General features: G+C 49.4%; 1 protein-coding gene and 1 long non-coding RNA gene across 5 annotated transcripts; one reads left to right on the top strand and one right to left on the bottom strand.

Moving 5' to 3' along the window:
• Positions 1 to 154: 154 nt before the first annotated feature.
• On the top strand, positions 155 to 3570 carry LOC101075617 (bestrophin-2). The gene is made up of 10 exons (XM_029850707.1): positions 155 to 529; positions 609 to 852; positions 931 to 1025; positions 1270 to 1503; positions 1784 to 1938; positions 2022 to 2099; positions 2269 to 2421; positions 2495 to 2575; positions 2650 to 2804; positions 2877 to 3570. Exons 2-10 carry the CDS (start codon positions 701 to 703, stop codon positions 3568 to 3570), a joined length of 1797 nt encoding a protein of 598 aa, XP_029706567.1. The 5' UTR covers positions 155 to 529; positions 609 to 700.
• Positions 3571 to 4379: 809 nt separating this feature from the next.
• On the bottom strand, positions 4380 to 8752 carry LOC105417708 (uncharacterized). 4 transcript variants are annotated; one of them, XR_003891600.1, is made up of 5 exons: positions 8396 to 8727; positions 5397 to 5581; positions 5266 to 5330; positions 5102 to 5194; positions 4380 to 4941 (listed from the first exon to the last, which is right to left on the bottom strand). It is a non-coding gene; the product is annotated as an uncharacterized lncRNA (long non-coding RNA). The 4 variants fall into 4 exon arrangements; XR_003891601.1 differs by having other exon boundaries at positions 5102 to 5179; positions 8396 to 8720; XR_003891599.1 differs by having other exon boundaries at positions 5102 to 5330; positions 8396 to 8736.
• Positions 8753 to 15458: the final 6706 nt, after the last annotated feature.

Genomic DNA, 15458 nt, shown 5'->3' with positions numbered 1-15458 from the left:
TGCGTTCTGACCTTTCGTCGAGAGACGTTGGAGTCGGTCCTCCGATTAGAGCGCAACAAGTACAGCAACTAAAGCAACGAAGGAAGTCGGTTGCTGTTTTCATATCACTTTACGTGAGTTTGTCACGGTTCGTTTGCTGCTGTTTCATAATTCCGCGCTGTACTGGACGGTCCTGTGCGCGCCCTGAGCCCCGGCCGGCGCTGCGCCCTGTCGCTTGTTGTCCATCACAGAGCCGCGCTCTCTCGGTCGGGGGCCGCGCTAACGAGCTCCTCCTCCTCCTTTTGGGGATTTACCCCGGGGCGCACTGACCACTGGACTCACCGCGGAGGCTCCGAGGATTACTGCCATGCATCCGAGCGAGCCTGGAGTTAAACGAGCTGACGCCGAGGGGTGTCGGTCTTGTGAAGAAACACAAGTGGGAAAAGCACAGAGGAGAGCGGAGATATGAACTCCACTGTCGAGCGGTGCCAATTACGCACGGGGATGCGCTGAGCAAGTGGCGCGCTGAGCGGGACCAAACGCCGTAAAGGTGAGGAAAGGATGCTTTTAGCCTGACCCAATAGAGGCGATGGGAATGAACTATTTTCTGCTGATGATTCCACCTTCAGGACCCGAGTAAACTTTTTAAAATAACCTACTGGGGATCACAAGGTGCGTGCGTCTTCACTTTGCTCGAGGAAAGCCGGTCTGTCCGTCACCAATGACCGTCACCTACACCGCCAGAGTCGCAAACGCTCGTTTCTGCAGCTTTTCCAAGTTGCTTTTGGCCTGGAAAGGCAGCATCTACAGGTTGTTGTATAAAGAGTTCCTGGCGTTCTTTGCCTTGTACGCGGCCATCAGCTTCACTTACAGGTAATATCAGAGGTTGAGGACCGCGACACGGCCGCGCTCATTGTTTATTTCCTAAGATCTGCTCTCAACACTTCATAGGTTTTTCCTTGACGATGACCAGAAGAGGTATTTCGAGAAGCTGGCTATTTACTGCAACCATTACTCCAGTCTCATCCCGATGTCCTTCGTGCTGGGTAAGCTTCAAAAACGAGCTGATCTGCGCGTCCCTCACAACCGGTTTTTAGACTAAAAGGGTAAAAAGAGCTTCTTTGAGAAACATTTATATGTGGACCCCAAGAATCGTGTCACGTGTTTATAAATGCTGATTATTAACATTTACTGTAGAGCGGAAACATTGGGAGGCACTCGCTCCTACTTTCTGATCTCCTTTATCAGATCAGCCGTATGGATTAAGCATGAACCTGCGTCTGCTTCCAGGTTTCTACGTGACCCTGGTGGTGAACCGGTGGTGGAGCCAGTACACCAGCATCCCGCTGCCCGACAGGCTCATGTGCGTCCTGTCCGGGGGCCTCCAGGGCAGCGACGAGCGGGGCCGCCTGCTCCGACGCACCATGATGCGCTACGCCAGCCTGTCGGCCCTGCTCATCCTCCGCTCCGTCAGCACGGCCGTGTTCAAGCGGTTCCCCACCATGGACCATGTGGTGGAAGCCGGTGAGTAGACAGTGGTCAGAGAGTGAGCTCTGATCACGTGACTCCGCAAGTGCGTGAACGTTCTCTACAGCAGTGTAGCAGAAAAAGGGACAAGTAGATCCTGCAATGCTCTGGTGATAAACCTAATCTCACCGGTCAAAATTCCGCACGCACTGTGCGCCAACGCTGATTTCTTCCGATCAGAAAGCAACTATAGTCGCGCGCACAAGTCCTCATAGAATGACCGTCATCCAGCGGGGAGTGTTGCAGTTCTTCAAAGCAGTTTTGGTTGGTTGTGCAGGATTCATGTCCCGAGAGGAGCGGAAGAAGTTCGAGGGTCTCCACTCGCCTTACAACAAGTACTGGATCCCCTGCGTCTGGTTCACCAACCTGGCGGCCGTGGCCCGCTGTGAGGGCAGGATCAAAGACGATCACACCCTCAAACTCCTGCTGGAGGTGCACACACACGCGCGCACGCACACACACACACTGCGTTGATGGTGAAGCGGCGTCAACTCACCCTGACTGTGTTCAAACAGGAGCTGAACGCCTTCAGAGGGAAGTGCAGCATGTTGTTCCATTACGATATGATCAGCGTCCCCCTAGTCTACACTCAGGTGAGAGCTCTGCTACTGCGGGCGTAGATTTGGAACATTATCAACGTTATGCTTTCATCTAGAGCAATCCATAAATTTACATTCCATTAGTCATTAATTTAGCAGATCACTACAGGAAAAGAATGGCTGGACTGTCGAGACCAACTGCAGTACCCACTCTTCCCGACAGGTGGTGACATTGGCCGTCTACAGTTTTTTCCTGGTCTGTCTCATCGGTCGTCAGTTTCTGGACCCCACGCAAGGCTACCCAGGTCACGATCTTGACCTCTACGTGCCCATTTTCACCCTACTGCAGTTCTTCTTTTATGCCGGGTGGCTTAAGGTCAGGATTGTCACATATCTGCTTTTGTGAACCCAGCGCGTTAGGAATTTTAATTTTGCGTTGTGTTCTGAAGGTGGCCGAACAGCTGATAAACCCTTTTGGAGAAGATGATGATGACTTCGAGACCAACTGGCTGATAGACAGAAATTTCCAGGTTTTATTCACATCTTTTTTGATGGTCTCTGTTAGTGTTACCAGCACAAATCTGACCAGAAAGTCCGCCTGCAGGTGTCTATGATGGCCGTGGATGAGATGTACGGAGACCTGCCGATGATGGAACGAGACCGCTACTGGAATGATTCCAACCCCAGACCCCCGTACACCGCCGCCACTCTCTTCGACCTGCGCAAACCTTCTTTCCAGGGATCAACGTTCGACATGGCGTGAGTGTTGGGATGTTCATATTAAACCCCTCCCCTCCGTCATAGATCCACGTGGTATGTGTTTCTTCACAGAATCCCTAAAGAGGAGATGCATTTCCAGCCTCTGGAGGACATCGCAGAGAACCTGGAGGAGTCGGCAAGCCGTCACCCCAACATGGCTCTCTTCAACCGCCTGCTCAATGCAGCCCCGTCCCCCAGCGGGCTCATGGGAGGGGCTCTTCGCCGGACATCCGCGCAGCTACAGCGGCTGCGCCACTCCCCCAGCATTGACCAGTGCACCAGCGATGACGACGACGACGAAAGCTGTAAACTCGGTAAAGGGGGTTCTTTGCCGCTAGGCCTGGGGCAGGAAACCCAGAGCACCGTGTGCAGCTTCAGGGAGGAGAAGAGCTGCAGAACGCCACTGCTGGACATCCAGTTCAGGGTGGAGAAGAGTGACGAAGAGGGTCAGGAGAAGGCAGAGAGCACGACTGCAAACGCCCAAGTGATGTCACAGCTACCTCCTCCGCCCAGGGCCTCGCCTCAGCCCGTCTCCAGATTCACCATCGCGCCCCATCACCCCTCGGCCTTCCTTTTTAACCCGGCTGCCCACTCCAGTCTGGAGCACTGCAGCTCGCAGCCAGTCATCAACCGGGACAAAGCGGCGCCGGCCGTTCTCAACGCCCCCTTCGGTGGAAGCAAGACGTCCTTCCTCGCTGTGCCGCCTCACAACGAACCCCAGCGCTTTCGCAGCGTGAGCATGGGGTCCGAGCTCACGGGCTCATAGCGGAGGGAACACCGTTCCCATGGACACCGGAGTACTCGAGAGCATCGGGAAGCTGCATGTTTGAAAGAGATTCAGTTTAACAAAAGATTTTGTTGCATATTTGAAGTTAATTCTGGTCTGATTAGTATTCTCCAGCATGCCCAGTAAAGCCTCCCTCTCTCCCACCTCCTATCACGAGTAGTTTAGCATTTTGTAGATGTTCCTTTCACACTAAAAGAAGATTCAATATCTAATATTACAACTAACTAACCAGGTATTCTGCCATCAAAGTTTCCAAAGTGTTTCACATCCCACTGGGACCGTCACTCCATCCTATCAGCCTCTTTAAAACACCTTTCATCTGGGCCCACTTTATTATTACATTTTAAAAACAAAACGGAACAAAAATCCTTTAGATTACTGACGGTGTTGCGATGAGTAGAGGCTCCAGTAGGGGGCGCTCAGCTTATCTGGTGAGAAACAAACACCACTTTTTCAACAGTAATAAATAACAAATTACGATAGTTTTACTGAGTAAGAACCAACCTTATGAATGCACTCTTTGCCTATGAAATGTTGATCCTACTCTTGAAGAGAAGTAAATGCATTAGCAGCATCTCTGTTCAGGGACTTGACTTGGTTTGTTTGCCACACTGGGATTTTTATGCTCTTTATGCTCTTATTGTAGCTAGAAAAGTGCAAATGAATCTGACAGCCAATGGATAATATAGGTAATAACTAGCTCAGTGAACACTTAAAGAGATACATGCTTCTTGAAAGTGGCATAAGGTGCATGGATTAGATGCATACAAATGAAACAGCCTATTTTGGGAAAAAAAATCCTTTTTTATTGCTTGATTTTGATATTGTAGAATACGATGACAGTTCCTTCACTCACTGCCACAGTACTAAAGATTTTGGAATGTTGATAAATTTATGTTTTTTTGTTTCCTGCATTATATGGACGTGATGTAAAAAAATGAAATCACAATTTTTTTTACCGACAAAATGAATCAATATTGGTGTATAAATCACCCAAGTTATATTTTACCATCAGAAATAAATTTATAAAGTACACAGCGATGAATAGAAGTGGTCTGAGGATTATTCTGACGATAAAAACGGTGATTTGACGTTTCCAATGGAACTCCCATCAGTACGAACTTTGACCAGCAGGGGGCGACAGCAGCAAACAGACAGTAAAGAGCTCTTTCAACAATCTGGTTTCCAAGCTGAACGGCTTCACCACACGGATGGACGCTCCTACCAGGACTGCAGCCGGGGCCCAGGGCCCCTCCTGGCCTTGGTGGACTGCCTCTGCCTGGTGAGAAAAGACTGAGTTGGCCCTGATGTGGAGTCGTTGCTCAGATGGTGTCGCTGCAGAGCCGAGGTCTGCAAGACGCAAAAACAAACGTCAGCAAATGATCCCATTGCTACTGTGATTAGGACTACCATATATATTTTTAAATGATCCCTAAATATGAGCTGTATTGTTTTGCTTTTTACAATCAGCATTTAACGTGAGCGGACTGGTCCACTGTCACGTCCTCACCATGGTGCGCCAGGCTGCCAGGATTATTTCCTCCTCCTCTTCTTCCTGTCGGGTGTCCATCGACTCACCTGGCTGACCCTGTTGTCGGGAACCCTTTGACCCAATCATGTGACCTGAATGAACAAATACTCCAGCTGCTGCACAGCAGACACCCAATAACTCACCTCAGCCGTCGGTGCTACAGAGCTACTGAAATGTGCCTCCTTCTTGTTTGAGGTTATGACTTCACCTACATATTTAAGCCCGTTAGACCCGAGGAAATACTTGCGTGACTGTGTGCACCTTGTGACCTCACCCTCGTGTCTGCAGCTCGGCGCTGCTCTCGGTTGTGTTTCGGAGCGGAGGCCCCGGTTTTGTTGCGTCAGCCAGAACAATGCGGAGCGCTGCTGCTGGCTCCTCGCCGCAGTCAAAGACGCCATCCTGCTGACTCGGACACATTCGCTGACAGCCGGTGATTTGCGGCGCAGGGGATTAGTCCTGCTGGTTATCACCGAAAGCACAATGAAATTAGATTCACGCTAGTTCGGGCAGCTTAGCACACATGAGATGTGTGTCAACAGCATGGAAAAGAACCCCCACACACACACACACAACGCAGGGGCCGTTTTTGTCATTAACACGTTGTGGCCCCACAACGCCTTTGATGTTGCGGCGTTCGTTAGACTGAGTCACTGTCAGTTGACCAGCGTCTTCACAGCCGCCGTTCTCATCAGATCGTACAAGATAAAGCGTCACGGAACTTGTGACAATTGTGGCCATTTCTGTGACAGCGATGCTGCGCATTTCCTGGGTCCTGGAGTCAGTGATCACCAACGACAGCCCATTCCAGTCTTCAAGAGAACTGTGGTTTCAGACTTGTCATTAAGTGTGAAAACACAAGCGTGTGGGAGGATTTCAGAGAATTGTGTGCGTGTGTGAGAGAGTGCGTTCGTGCGTGTGTATTTATCTGGAAGCAGAATCATCACAATCAGGAGGCAGGCCTGTGAAGGACTGATTCAAAGGTCACATCTGCTGTTTGTGCTCGTGTTGCGTTCGACCCGTCCGGCCGTGCGCGGCGGCCGCGCGCGTCGGGCTCTGCGGGCCCGAGTGGAGGTGAAACGCACTCCCGAGACGGCAAGAAAACGGGCAAAAAAAACGTGGGGAGAGAAAAGGCACTTTCACAGATGAAGTTTCTTGGAAGCGGCCTCATCTGAAACCCGTGAATGTTTACACAGCACCTAAACAGACGCACACCGCCGGATTCAGAGGAGATCTCTCTTATCTAGTGATTGTGAAAGATTCCTCCTACGGCTTTCTGCAGATCTTATAAAAATCTGCTTCATTTAACAGCCCCCCACCCCCTCTCTCTCTCATGCACACACACACACACACACACATATAGCCAGTAGGCTGTTAGGAGGACCACACGTTTAACAAGTTATTAATGTGACCACGTTTGTTTACAGTAAAACCCAGTTTACAGCCTCGGCATTTCGAGGGGACGGGATCCAGCTCGCCCCAAACGCTCGCGCCGTCTCTGTTGCTGGACGGTAACAATCCTGACCCTGTACCTTCACATTTGTTTTTGTCTGGAGCGCGTCTCTTTACCGTGTCTGTGAGCGTGTGTGTGTTGGTGTGTCTCTGGCACTCCCTGTCTCACACACTCTGTGCACGACAACCAGTCTGTCTTGTTCTCATCAGTGGTGTGTGTATCTGTCTGTCTAACACACATCAGTTAAGGACTGGTTATTTATCTCTCTCTCTCTCTCTCTCCCTCACACACACACACACACACAGGAACAGCCGCGTGTGCTGCTTCTTCTGTCAAAGCCACGTACAGTCGTGACCTAAAGGACCGACTGAACAGATCCCAAATCACAGACATCTGTGCGCCTCCAGAACATGATTTCACCTCATGCACAACGGTGAGTGTGCAGGTGGCTGGAACATCCTGCCGGGCTACCGACAGCTTGGTCAACCTCAGCGTTCCACCTTCGGGACCCGGCTGTTGGCGTTCCTTACTGACCGATCGGGGGGTCTTAGCTGAAGAACTGATCTGGCCTTCTCTTGCATGTAACCCACATTCGTGTCCGGCAACAGTTCCCACAAGAGAGGCCTGTTTCAAAGAGGCGCTGTGACGTTCCCAACCACTTTCGGATGAATGAGTTGGTTTTCCGCCCGTCTTACTCACAGCAGACGAGGGGATAACGCTCATTTTCAAAGACCACATCAAGCTCCTGTAGATAGTGAGCTCTAAAACGCCTGCTTTGGTCCAAATGGCCCACCCCCACTAGATTCCCACTAGTCAAGACTGCACGGCGATGAAGTCCTGGAGGGCAAAACACATCTGAAGTTAGTAAAGTTGGTGAGGTGGAGCCAGATGACTTGTGAGGTTTTTTCCCTTTTGGCCATCTGGCTTTGGTTCCCGATCATCATAAAGTGCTCCGCACACCTTGGGAAGCTTGGGACTCCTGCCAGTGCCAATGGAGCCATTCTCTGGCAGGTAGGGGGTCATCCTTCGGGCTTGAACTGAGAACAATATTTTCCCTGTTACCCCAGCAGGGTGATGCTTCTAAACCGGCCAGTGTGTGTCGTGCCCCTGCTGGCCATTTGAGTTTGCTACATCTTGCTGGTTTCAGCCTGTGGGTCCGATCGGTGGGAGGTCGTGGGCGTTGGATCGCCCCCTCTGAGCATACTTTGCCTTCCCTTGGTGGATTTGTACTTCCCTGAATGTGGTCACCTTTTCCCAACTCTGGGATTCTTTTTAGTTAAACACAGGTGTCTTTTTGAAAGACTAGTGAGTTGGGTAACTAGCTGCCTACTCCGGTCTTTCCATGCTGCCAAACAGACTTTGGCAAATATCAGATGAAGTGAAGTCCTGTTGATTTTAATCACTTTGAATTTCCATATTTGCTTCCTCCACCTTTTGCAGCAGCCAGAGCAGCAGCACTCTCTGACACGGCGTCGGGATATTTCCTGAAAACTTCGACACTAAGGTTCATCTCTTTCCTTCAATCGGTCAACAGATCTGTCCAGTTTATTGAACGAACGGCCCCAAATTTGCTACATGGGGTTGAGGTCAGGACTCTGAGGGGGTGGTCCAACTGACACGCTTAAATATGTGTAACAATTTTGGCACTGCTGGATGTCCAGTTATCTTATATTTGCTATTTCAGCATCAAATTTTAGCAAACCAGCTTAGATCAATGAAAGAACCTGGGTTTCTAGCATAATCTTTCACTCCATAGGTAAAAACCTGCATGCTGCTGTACATTTGGATTGTTTTACCTGAGTTATTGAAGTGTACAAACTAACCTTGGTAGTTTTCCTGGAGTTTATGAGCCGGGATATTTCCTTGCAGCGTCCTCTGGAAGTCCAGGAGCAGAATGTTCCAACTGTCCTTCAGTTTTAACATTTACATCTTTTAGATAAACCAAAGGTCATTTGTTAATGAGGCCCTGATATGCAAAGTTTATCACTTTCAAACAGCCAAGCGTTAGCGTTTGTTGCTAAGCTAAATGTATGCTGCTCCTAGCGTCATGCAGAATGATCCAATGTTGTAAAATAAATCCTTCAAGCAACCCCACTATTTAAAATTGTAATAATTTCTCCATATATTCTGTACACATAAAGTTTCCAGTCAATTATTCCTCCACAATCCTGCGTTACGCTTATCATGAAGCGCTAAATAAACGGGAATCACAATGCACATTGGTGTAAATATAAAATCTGGTGATCACTAATGATCAGTCCCTGCAAGTAAAGCTCACAAACTTCCCCCCAACCCTCCAAAATGTGCAGTCCTGGCTCTCAGTCATCATATTCCACCTCCTCATTTGCCAAAAAATTAGGTCCAAATCTGCCACAGGGGGCTTAATATCAGGGATTCAGATAATCCTAGTCCAGAGCACACATGCAGACTATTTGGGTTCCAGGTTTTGCTCCTCACTCCGCTGGCATTACTTCACAGTTATATAATACCGAAATTATATTTAACAACAACAGATGTGGTTCCAAATGATAACATTTTAAAATCTAATTAGGCCGTGTCTGTGGTTTAATGGGGAGATATGTTTTGGCAGAATCAGACTGGGGGTGGAGATGAAGAAGTCTTTGATACGAAGAGGCTTTGAAAGCCGCGCTAACGCCGCATTTGTTGTTGAATCACCACTTAGATTCAGGATTTTCCAAATAAACACCGATCCCTAACAGGTGTGTCCATAAAAGCTGCTCCGAGAGTGTCGGCCATTGAACACGTGTTGGAATCACAGCCCAGAACCAAACGTGCAGGTTCCTCCCCCTGACCATGGAGCTGTTTGTGTCTGAGCTGGTGTATTCACTCACTGGGCAGAGGCAAAACATGTTTTTTTTAACTAAACCACGTCTACAGCAAGACCACAGGTTATTATCCAAGACAACCGGCACGTGTTATTAGTTCTGGGGGCACAAACAGGCCGAGAATGGAAAATACATTTTTACCAAAGTTTTGTCTTTTGTTTTCAGATTAAACGCTTGTTGATTTTGTTTGAAATATGAAGAACTGATTTCGGGTCAATTATCTGTGAATAATTGGTGTCATTACATTGTGAGTCCTGTTAAATAAAGAGGAAATATTGGGAAATAATGTCCCTTTTTGTCCCATCGCTGCTCAGGTGAGCCTCCTTATTTGCATTAGCACTTCTCATGAACTGGTTGTTCAACTCAATCCGTACGGATTTGGACATTAAACCATTGTGGGTGCGGCCCAAACGAGAAGAACCGTTGATGCCACAAATTACTGTGGGAGGGCAGTAATGAGGGAAACGCTCCTCCACGCTGGCTAAATCAGACGTCTCCTACTTTCCCGTGATACTGGAAAAACGACCATTTCCTGGGAATATTAATTAATTTCAAGCTCTAATACTGTGTAAGAAAAATGCATTATTGTGCGTTTTGTCGTTTCCAGGCGTTCCCTCTCCCGATCTGTGGATAAAAGGAAGCACGAACGCAGCACTCCCGCTGCCACCAGGCCTGCCCGCGCCCCCGTGCCCCAGCTGCGGGGTCACACATCTGCATCCAAAGCAGATGGAGAGGGGAAGGAGGGGAGGTGACGCGGGATGGACTTGAGGGCCGGGGAATGACATGCTGGGGACCGTCTTCCCGTCCCGACCCCTTCGCCCTCCTCCTCCCCCTCCCCTGAATTTCTTGTGTCTTGCCCTGCTCCCATGTCACCCCTGGGCCTTCTGATGGATGCTGACAGCAAGGGCTGTCTGCCAGCCCACGATCCACCCCCCCCCCATCCCATCCACGCTCGCTCGCTCGCCCTCTCTTGCTCTCCGTGGTTCAGCGCTGACCACGGTGACCTTGCTCTGGAAGTTGCCATCAGAGATTCGTTGGGGGGGGCAGATGTCGGAACTTGGCTGTCAAAAGCTCATCCGCCATGTTATCCGCCACCCGTACATGGCTATTACTGTGCTTCCACACCCCTGTTTAAATACACACACACACACACACACACACACACACACACACACACACACACACACACACACACACACTCATTTGAAGTTGTTCCAGCCAAAATGTCCTCACTTTGCTAGTAGAACAAGTAATGTAGTACTGTACTCAGTATGTTAGGAGTACGAGGACACACACACACACACACACACACACACAATAAAACAGCGCTGAAAATGAGTCGCATGCATATTTGTGTCATGACAGGACAGAAGCGGAACGCCAGTTTTACAGCGTGAATCAGTGGGACACCTGTGCTAAAGCAGCAGTTACACAACCGATGAAGCGCCACTACAGCCCGTCAATCACGCCATAAAAAAATAAGAGCGGCAGAGGGGTGTGGCATTGTCAGGAAACACACCTACACACACACGCACACACTCATTCCTACTTCCTCTTGTGCAAAATTCATAAACAACCGCTGTAAAAGGTGGAAGGTGGCACGCAAGCGGCCCAGCAGACACAAAACGACAAAACTGGGACACACACACACACACACACACACACACACAGGCAAAACGCTGTTTATTATATTCGTTCTTTCTCAGAATACTTGAATCCGCTCTACGTTCCACGCCGACACGGGTCAGTAATGATGAAGTAAACTTTCTAAAAGAGCCGACGCGGGAAGAGACAGCCGGGAACGTCTCCTGGTTGTGGGGACGTGCATTATTCATGCTGTCAGCGAAGACAATGTTGAAGTCACGGGCGTGTAAGTAATTGCGTGTGTCACATAAATCAACAGCAATGATGACCTCATTTCACCGCATAACTCCCACTCCCACACATGTCTTTGAGGAGCTCCAGATGCACGTGGTTTTACACACACACACGCACGCACACGCACACACACACACACACACACACACACACATGCCAAAATGAAGGCTTTATTGTATCTTTTTCAAAAGATGACTGTTTTAAAAAGTAGGAATAAGTAAAACCACAGGTATTTTTGGTCACAACAGAGTTGTCACTTTCTCACCTGTTTGTCTTTTTCTTTTCTTTTTTTTTGTCCTGGTTCAATCTCAAATCAAATCAATCTTTATTTATAGAGCGTCTTATACAATCAAAATTGTTTCCAGAGTCCCAGGGCCTGACCCCAGACAGGCAACAGTAGAAGGTTCAGTCAAAGTTCGCCGCGGCGCTCGTTATGTCATTCAGGCGGTGAGAGCGACGCCGTTAACCGTGTTGGTGACCTTTGGCGATACTTCAGGGAGTGTACGTTTACGACGCCTCTCGTCAAACGCCTTAAAATAAAGGCAGCGTCGAGATTATAAGACACGTATGAAAAGACCAGCACGACTCCAACGCCTCACGGATCGTTGCGTCATCGCCACGTCGTGATTAATTTTTTAGAATTAGCATTATTCTTCCAAACTTATTGGCCCGCATGAGAATAGAGATATGTTCCAGTCAAGTGGACCTGAGAAGCCGCCATGTCTGGCATCTGAAGTAGGTCAAACAGGATGTGGTCTCGACTGCTGGAAATAAACATTTGCTTGTGATTTTTATGGCTGATTTGCGATGAAGCAGCCCAAATTTACTCATGACTGACACGTTGAATTTACTGACACTGTGCACTTGTCATTAAATCCGGTAATTCCACAGGGGGAAAAAAGTTACTATGGCATGATTGATGGGGGCCAAAAGAGAAAAAGCACACACAGCTGTTTGGCAAATCTCAGTTAAGTCCAACTTAAGCCTGGAAGAGCGGCGAGGAGCTCCGCACCTCCCACAAGCGATTGTCTTTTATTGAATTCTCAAGTGTTGCTCGTATACCTGACTACAGCCAGGGTCACGCACCAACACTCGGCAGTGTTTGCAGCTGTCTGCGCGCTTATACAGGTGTTACACCTGGCAGCAAATCCAAATACCCGTCTGACTACCACCACACCTGCGGGAACCACAGACAGCCACAAAACCTCTTTCACTCGCACACAGACATGTGTTTACACGGCCTGCCCCTCTCTCTCTCTCTCTCTCTCACACACACACACACACACACACACACACACAGAGTGATATTTGTTACCACTGATGAGAAGATCACTGCAACATTGTCTGCAGACAGACAGACAGACAAAGGGAGTTTACTGGGTTATATGTCCACCAAAGTAAATCTCTGATGTTAGGAGCTGTATTTTCCCATGGCCTTACCCACACACACACACACACACACACACACACACACACACACACAAACTTCTCATGTAACAAAAAGCAGACGTGTCTGGCCAGCCTTGTGGTGCAGAATAGAGCGGGCAGCCTTTTTACCGGGTTTGAGCTGCATATAATGTTAAATAATCAGGAATACATTCTCCCTGCGGTGAATGTTTCCACGGGCAGCTCCTCTCTTTGTTCCCAGCCTCGGGCCGACCTGGATCCAGAACGGGATGTCAATAATTTCCCAAGCATTTATTTTACGCCTCCGTCCGTGGCGGTTCTTGTCTTGTCTTGCTGCCTGTTGTTTTGCTGCTCGGAGAGCCTGGAGAGGTGATCTCATCCGCACCTCGCGCCTCAACCCCCCCCCCCCCCGCTCCCAAAACAACGGCGTATTTATCTGACCGAAATAGCCACCTCAGCTTGGAAAAACCCGAGTCAAGACAAACAGAAATAGGCCAAGATTTTCCAAGGAAGCCAGTTTGGGCTAGAAGTGATGGGTCTGACTGACAAAAGGACAATGGGGAGGGCGAATAAAGACCGCTTTTCAGTTTTAAAGGGGGGGGGGGGTGTTGAAGCAGCCACAATAAAAGCTGTTGTCATTCTCAAGCTACTGTTATACAATAATTTGCCCGAATAATCACATCGCTTTAAATGACAGCGGTCGTTTTCCTTCCGGTGTCAGGAGTGGAACAACACCACGTTTTACTCAGGTTCCCACCAACCCTGCGGCACCTTAAACCGGGGGGGGGGCAACAATAACGGCTCCTACCCTGACGTGGCTGTAACAGAAGCAGAAAACACGACGGTCAGGAAACCGAACAAGAGAACAGCACCAGAATATGATCAAAAACAGCTGGTCGCCACGTCACATCTTATCGTTGAGCCGGTTCCCACCAACCCTCGGGACTCTGAGGTTCTCCCCGTTTCCCGATGGCCAGTGTAGACGGGCGGGCTGTGCCTATTGAAAAGGAAATGCACAGCTTGTGGACTTCAGCTGAGTCAACCCGAGCTGAGCCAGGCCAGAATATGCAGATAAGTATGTAGATGGAAAAGCCCCCGGCTGAGTAACCCCCTTTTACTCACCCAGCCTAAACTACCCCACTGACCGTCCCAGCCCAGCCAGCAACACCCCCCCAGCAGCAATCATGACCTTCCTCTTTCACACGTTTCTATTAATCTTGTGGCGAGAGGTGGAAGGTGAACGCAACCTTCAAAGGCTGTTTTTGAGCCAAGCTAAATGTTTGATGAGTCGGGACAAACACCCACCTCGGACAGAGGAAAAGACGAGGTGGGAGTGGGGGCGGGGGTGGGTGGGGGTGTGGGGGGGGGGAGTGGGGAATTAGAAACACATTCCACTTCCCGTAACTGCTGGAGAAGAAGCTGTGAGTCACCGGAGCAGTTGAAAACGGAACCTTTTGAGTTTTCAGACGTGCGGCCTTTGAACGCCTCCCGGAGGAGCTTTTAACCTCCGTGGGTCAGGAGCTGCTAACGATGCCGCTCTCCCCTCTTCATACCAGCCGCTCTTATTTGTTCGGTGACTAATTAAAGCGACTCATTCGCCGGCAGACGCGACAGCTCGTCTGAAAACTTCTTTGAGTTCACCTGCCGGTCACAGGTGGGGAAGGCTCCGAAATCCCGACGCGTCCAATAATAAGTATGAGCGTTTAATTGAACGCTTGTAATGAACCTCGAGCATGTTTTTCCACCGCAGTTATGGCAGGAAAATATTTCACCATGTGTGGAAAACCTCCTTCTCCCTTCCTTTTTATCTCCCTGTCTGCTCCCAGCTCTGCAGACAGACGGAGGCCCCCGTCTGAAAACGGGAATAAAGGAAAAACCAACAAGTAAACAGACCCTGCGGAGTGAGGAGGGTTTTCCATTTTGGGTGACAGACTGCACCCTGAGTCAGGAGGCAGCGAGTCCTGCCGCGCTCACACCCAGGCCCACATCTTGAGCGGCTCCGCTCGGGAAGAGTCGGCGCCGTGGCTGTTCCCTATCGGCTCTCCTGCTGGTGGGACTGACTCACGCCGAGGTTCAGGTGGACTGGTAACCAGTCCAGTCTGTTCACGCTCCGCGGGAGGTCTGATTAATGGCAGCTCACATGTTCGCCCCAGCTGGCTCCAAGATCTATACCTGCTGCCGATGACTGGCGGATGGATACAAATATAATGGAGACATACATGGGTGACATGAGAGGTCCTCAATGCTAATTCACCCGGTCGTAGGAACACACACACACACACACACACACACACATCATTTAAAATACATTTAAAACACGCACTTCATACACATTTGTTTTGTCCTACGGTGCTCCAAGCCATGGAACGCCCCGTTCCCTCAAGATTCCAGAGCAGTGTGTTTACCAGACATTAGATCTTGGCTCAAAAATTAAAAGAAAAAAAAAAAAAGATTCAGTTTTGGAGTCAGTCACAGCGAGTCACCAGCGAAGAGTGGAATGGGCAGCGCACACACACGCACACGCACACACACACACACACACACACACACACGCACACACACACACACACACACACACACACACACGCACACACACACACTCCTTTGAAGTTGTTCCAGCCAAAATGTCCTCACTTTGCTAGTAGAACAAGTAATGTAGTACTCAGTATGTTAGGAGTACGAGGACACACCCACCCACACACACACACACACCCACACACACACAGACACAAACAAACACACGTACACACACAGA

Source organism: Takifugu rubripes, chromosome 17 (assembly GCF_901000725.2).
Source record: "Takifugu rubripes chromosome 17, fTakRub1.2, whole genome shotgun sequence".
Classification (NCBI taxonomy): Eukaryota; Metazoa; Chordata; class Actinopteri; order Tetraodontiformes; family Tetraodontidae; genus Takifugu; species Takifugu rubripes.
This window is presented reverse-complemented; position numbering and strand designations above follow the sequence as displayed.

What these genes read in the sequence shown, in the direction of transcription:
- LOC101075617 (XM_029850707.1), top strand. Translation starts at nt 701, where the DNA reads ATGACCGTCACCTACACCGCCAGAGTCGCAAACGCTCGTTTCTGCAGC. An exon ending in CCCGATGTCCTTCGTGCTGG is followed by an intron (nt 1,026 to 1,269) that starts GTAAGCTTCAAA and finishes GTCTGCTTCCAG; the next exon opens with GTTTCTACGTGACCCTGGTG. An exon ending in TGATAGACAGAAATTTCCAG is followed by an intron (nt 2,576 to 2,649) that starts GTTTTATTCACA and finishes GTCCGCCTGCAG; the next exon opens with GTGTCTATGATGGCCGTGGA.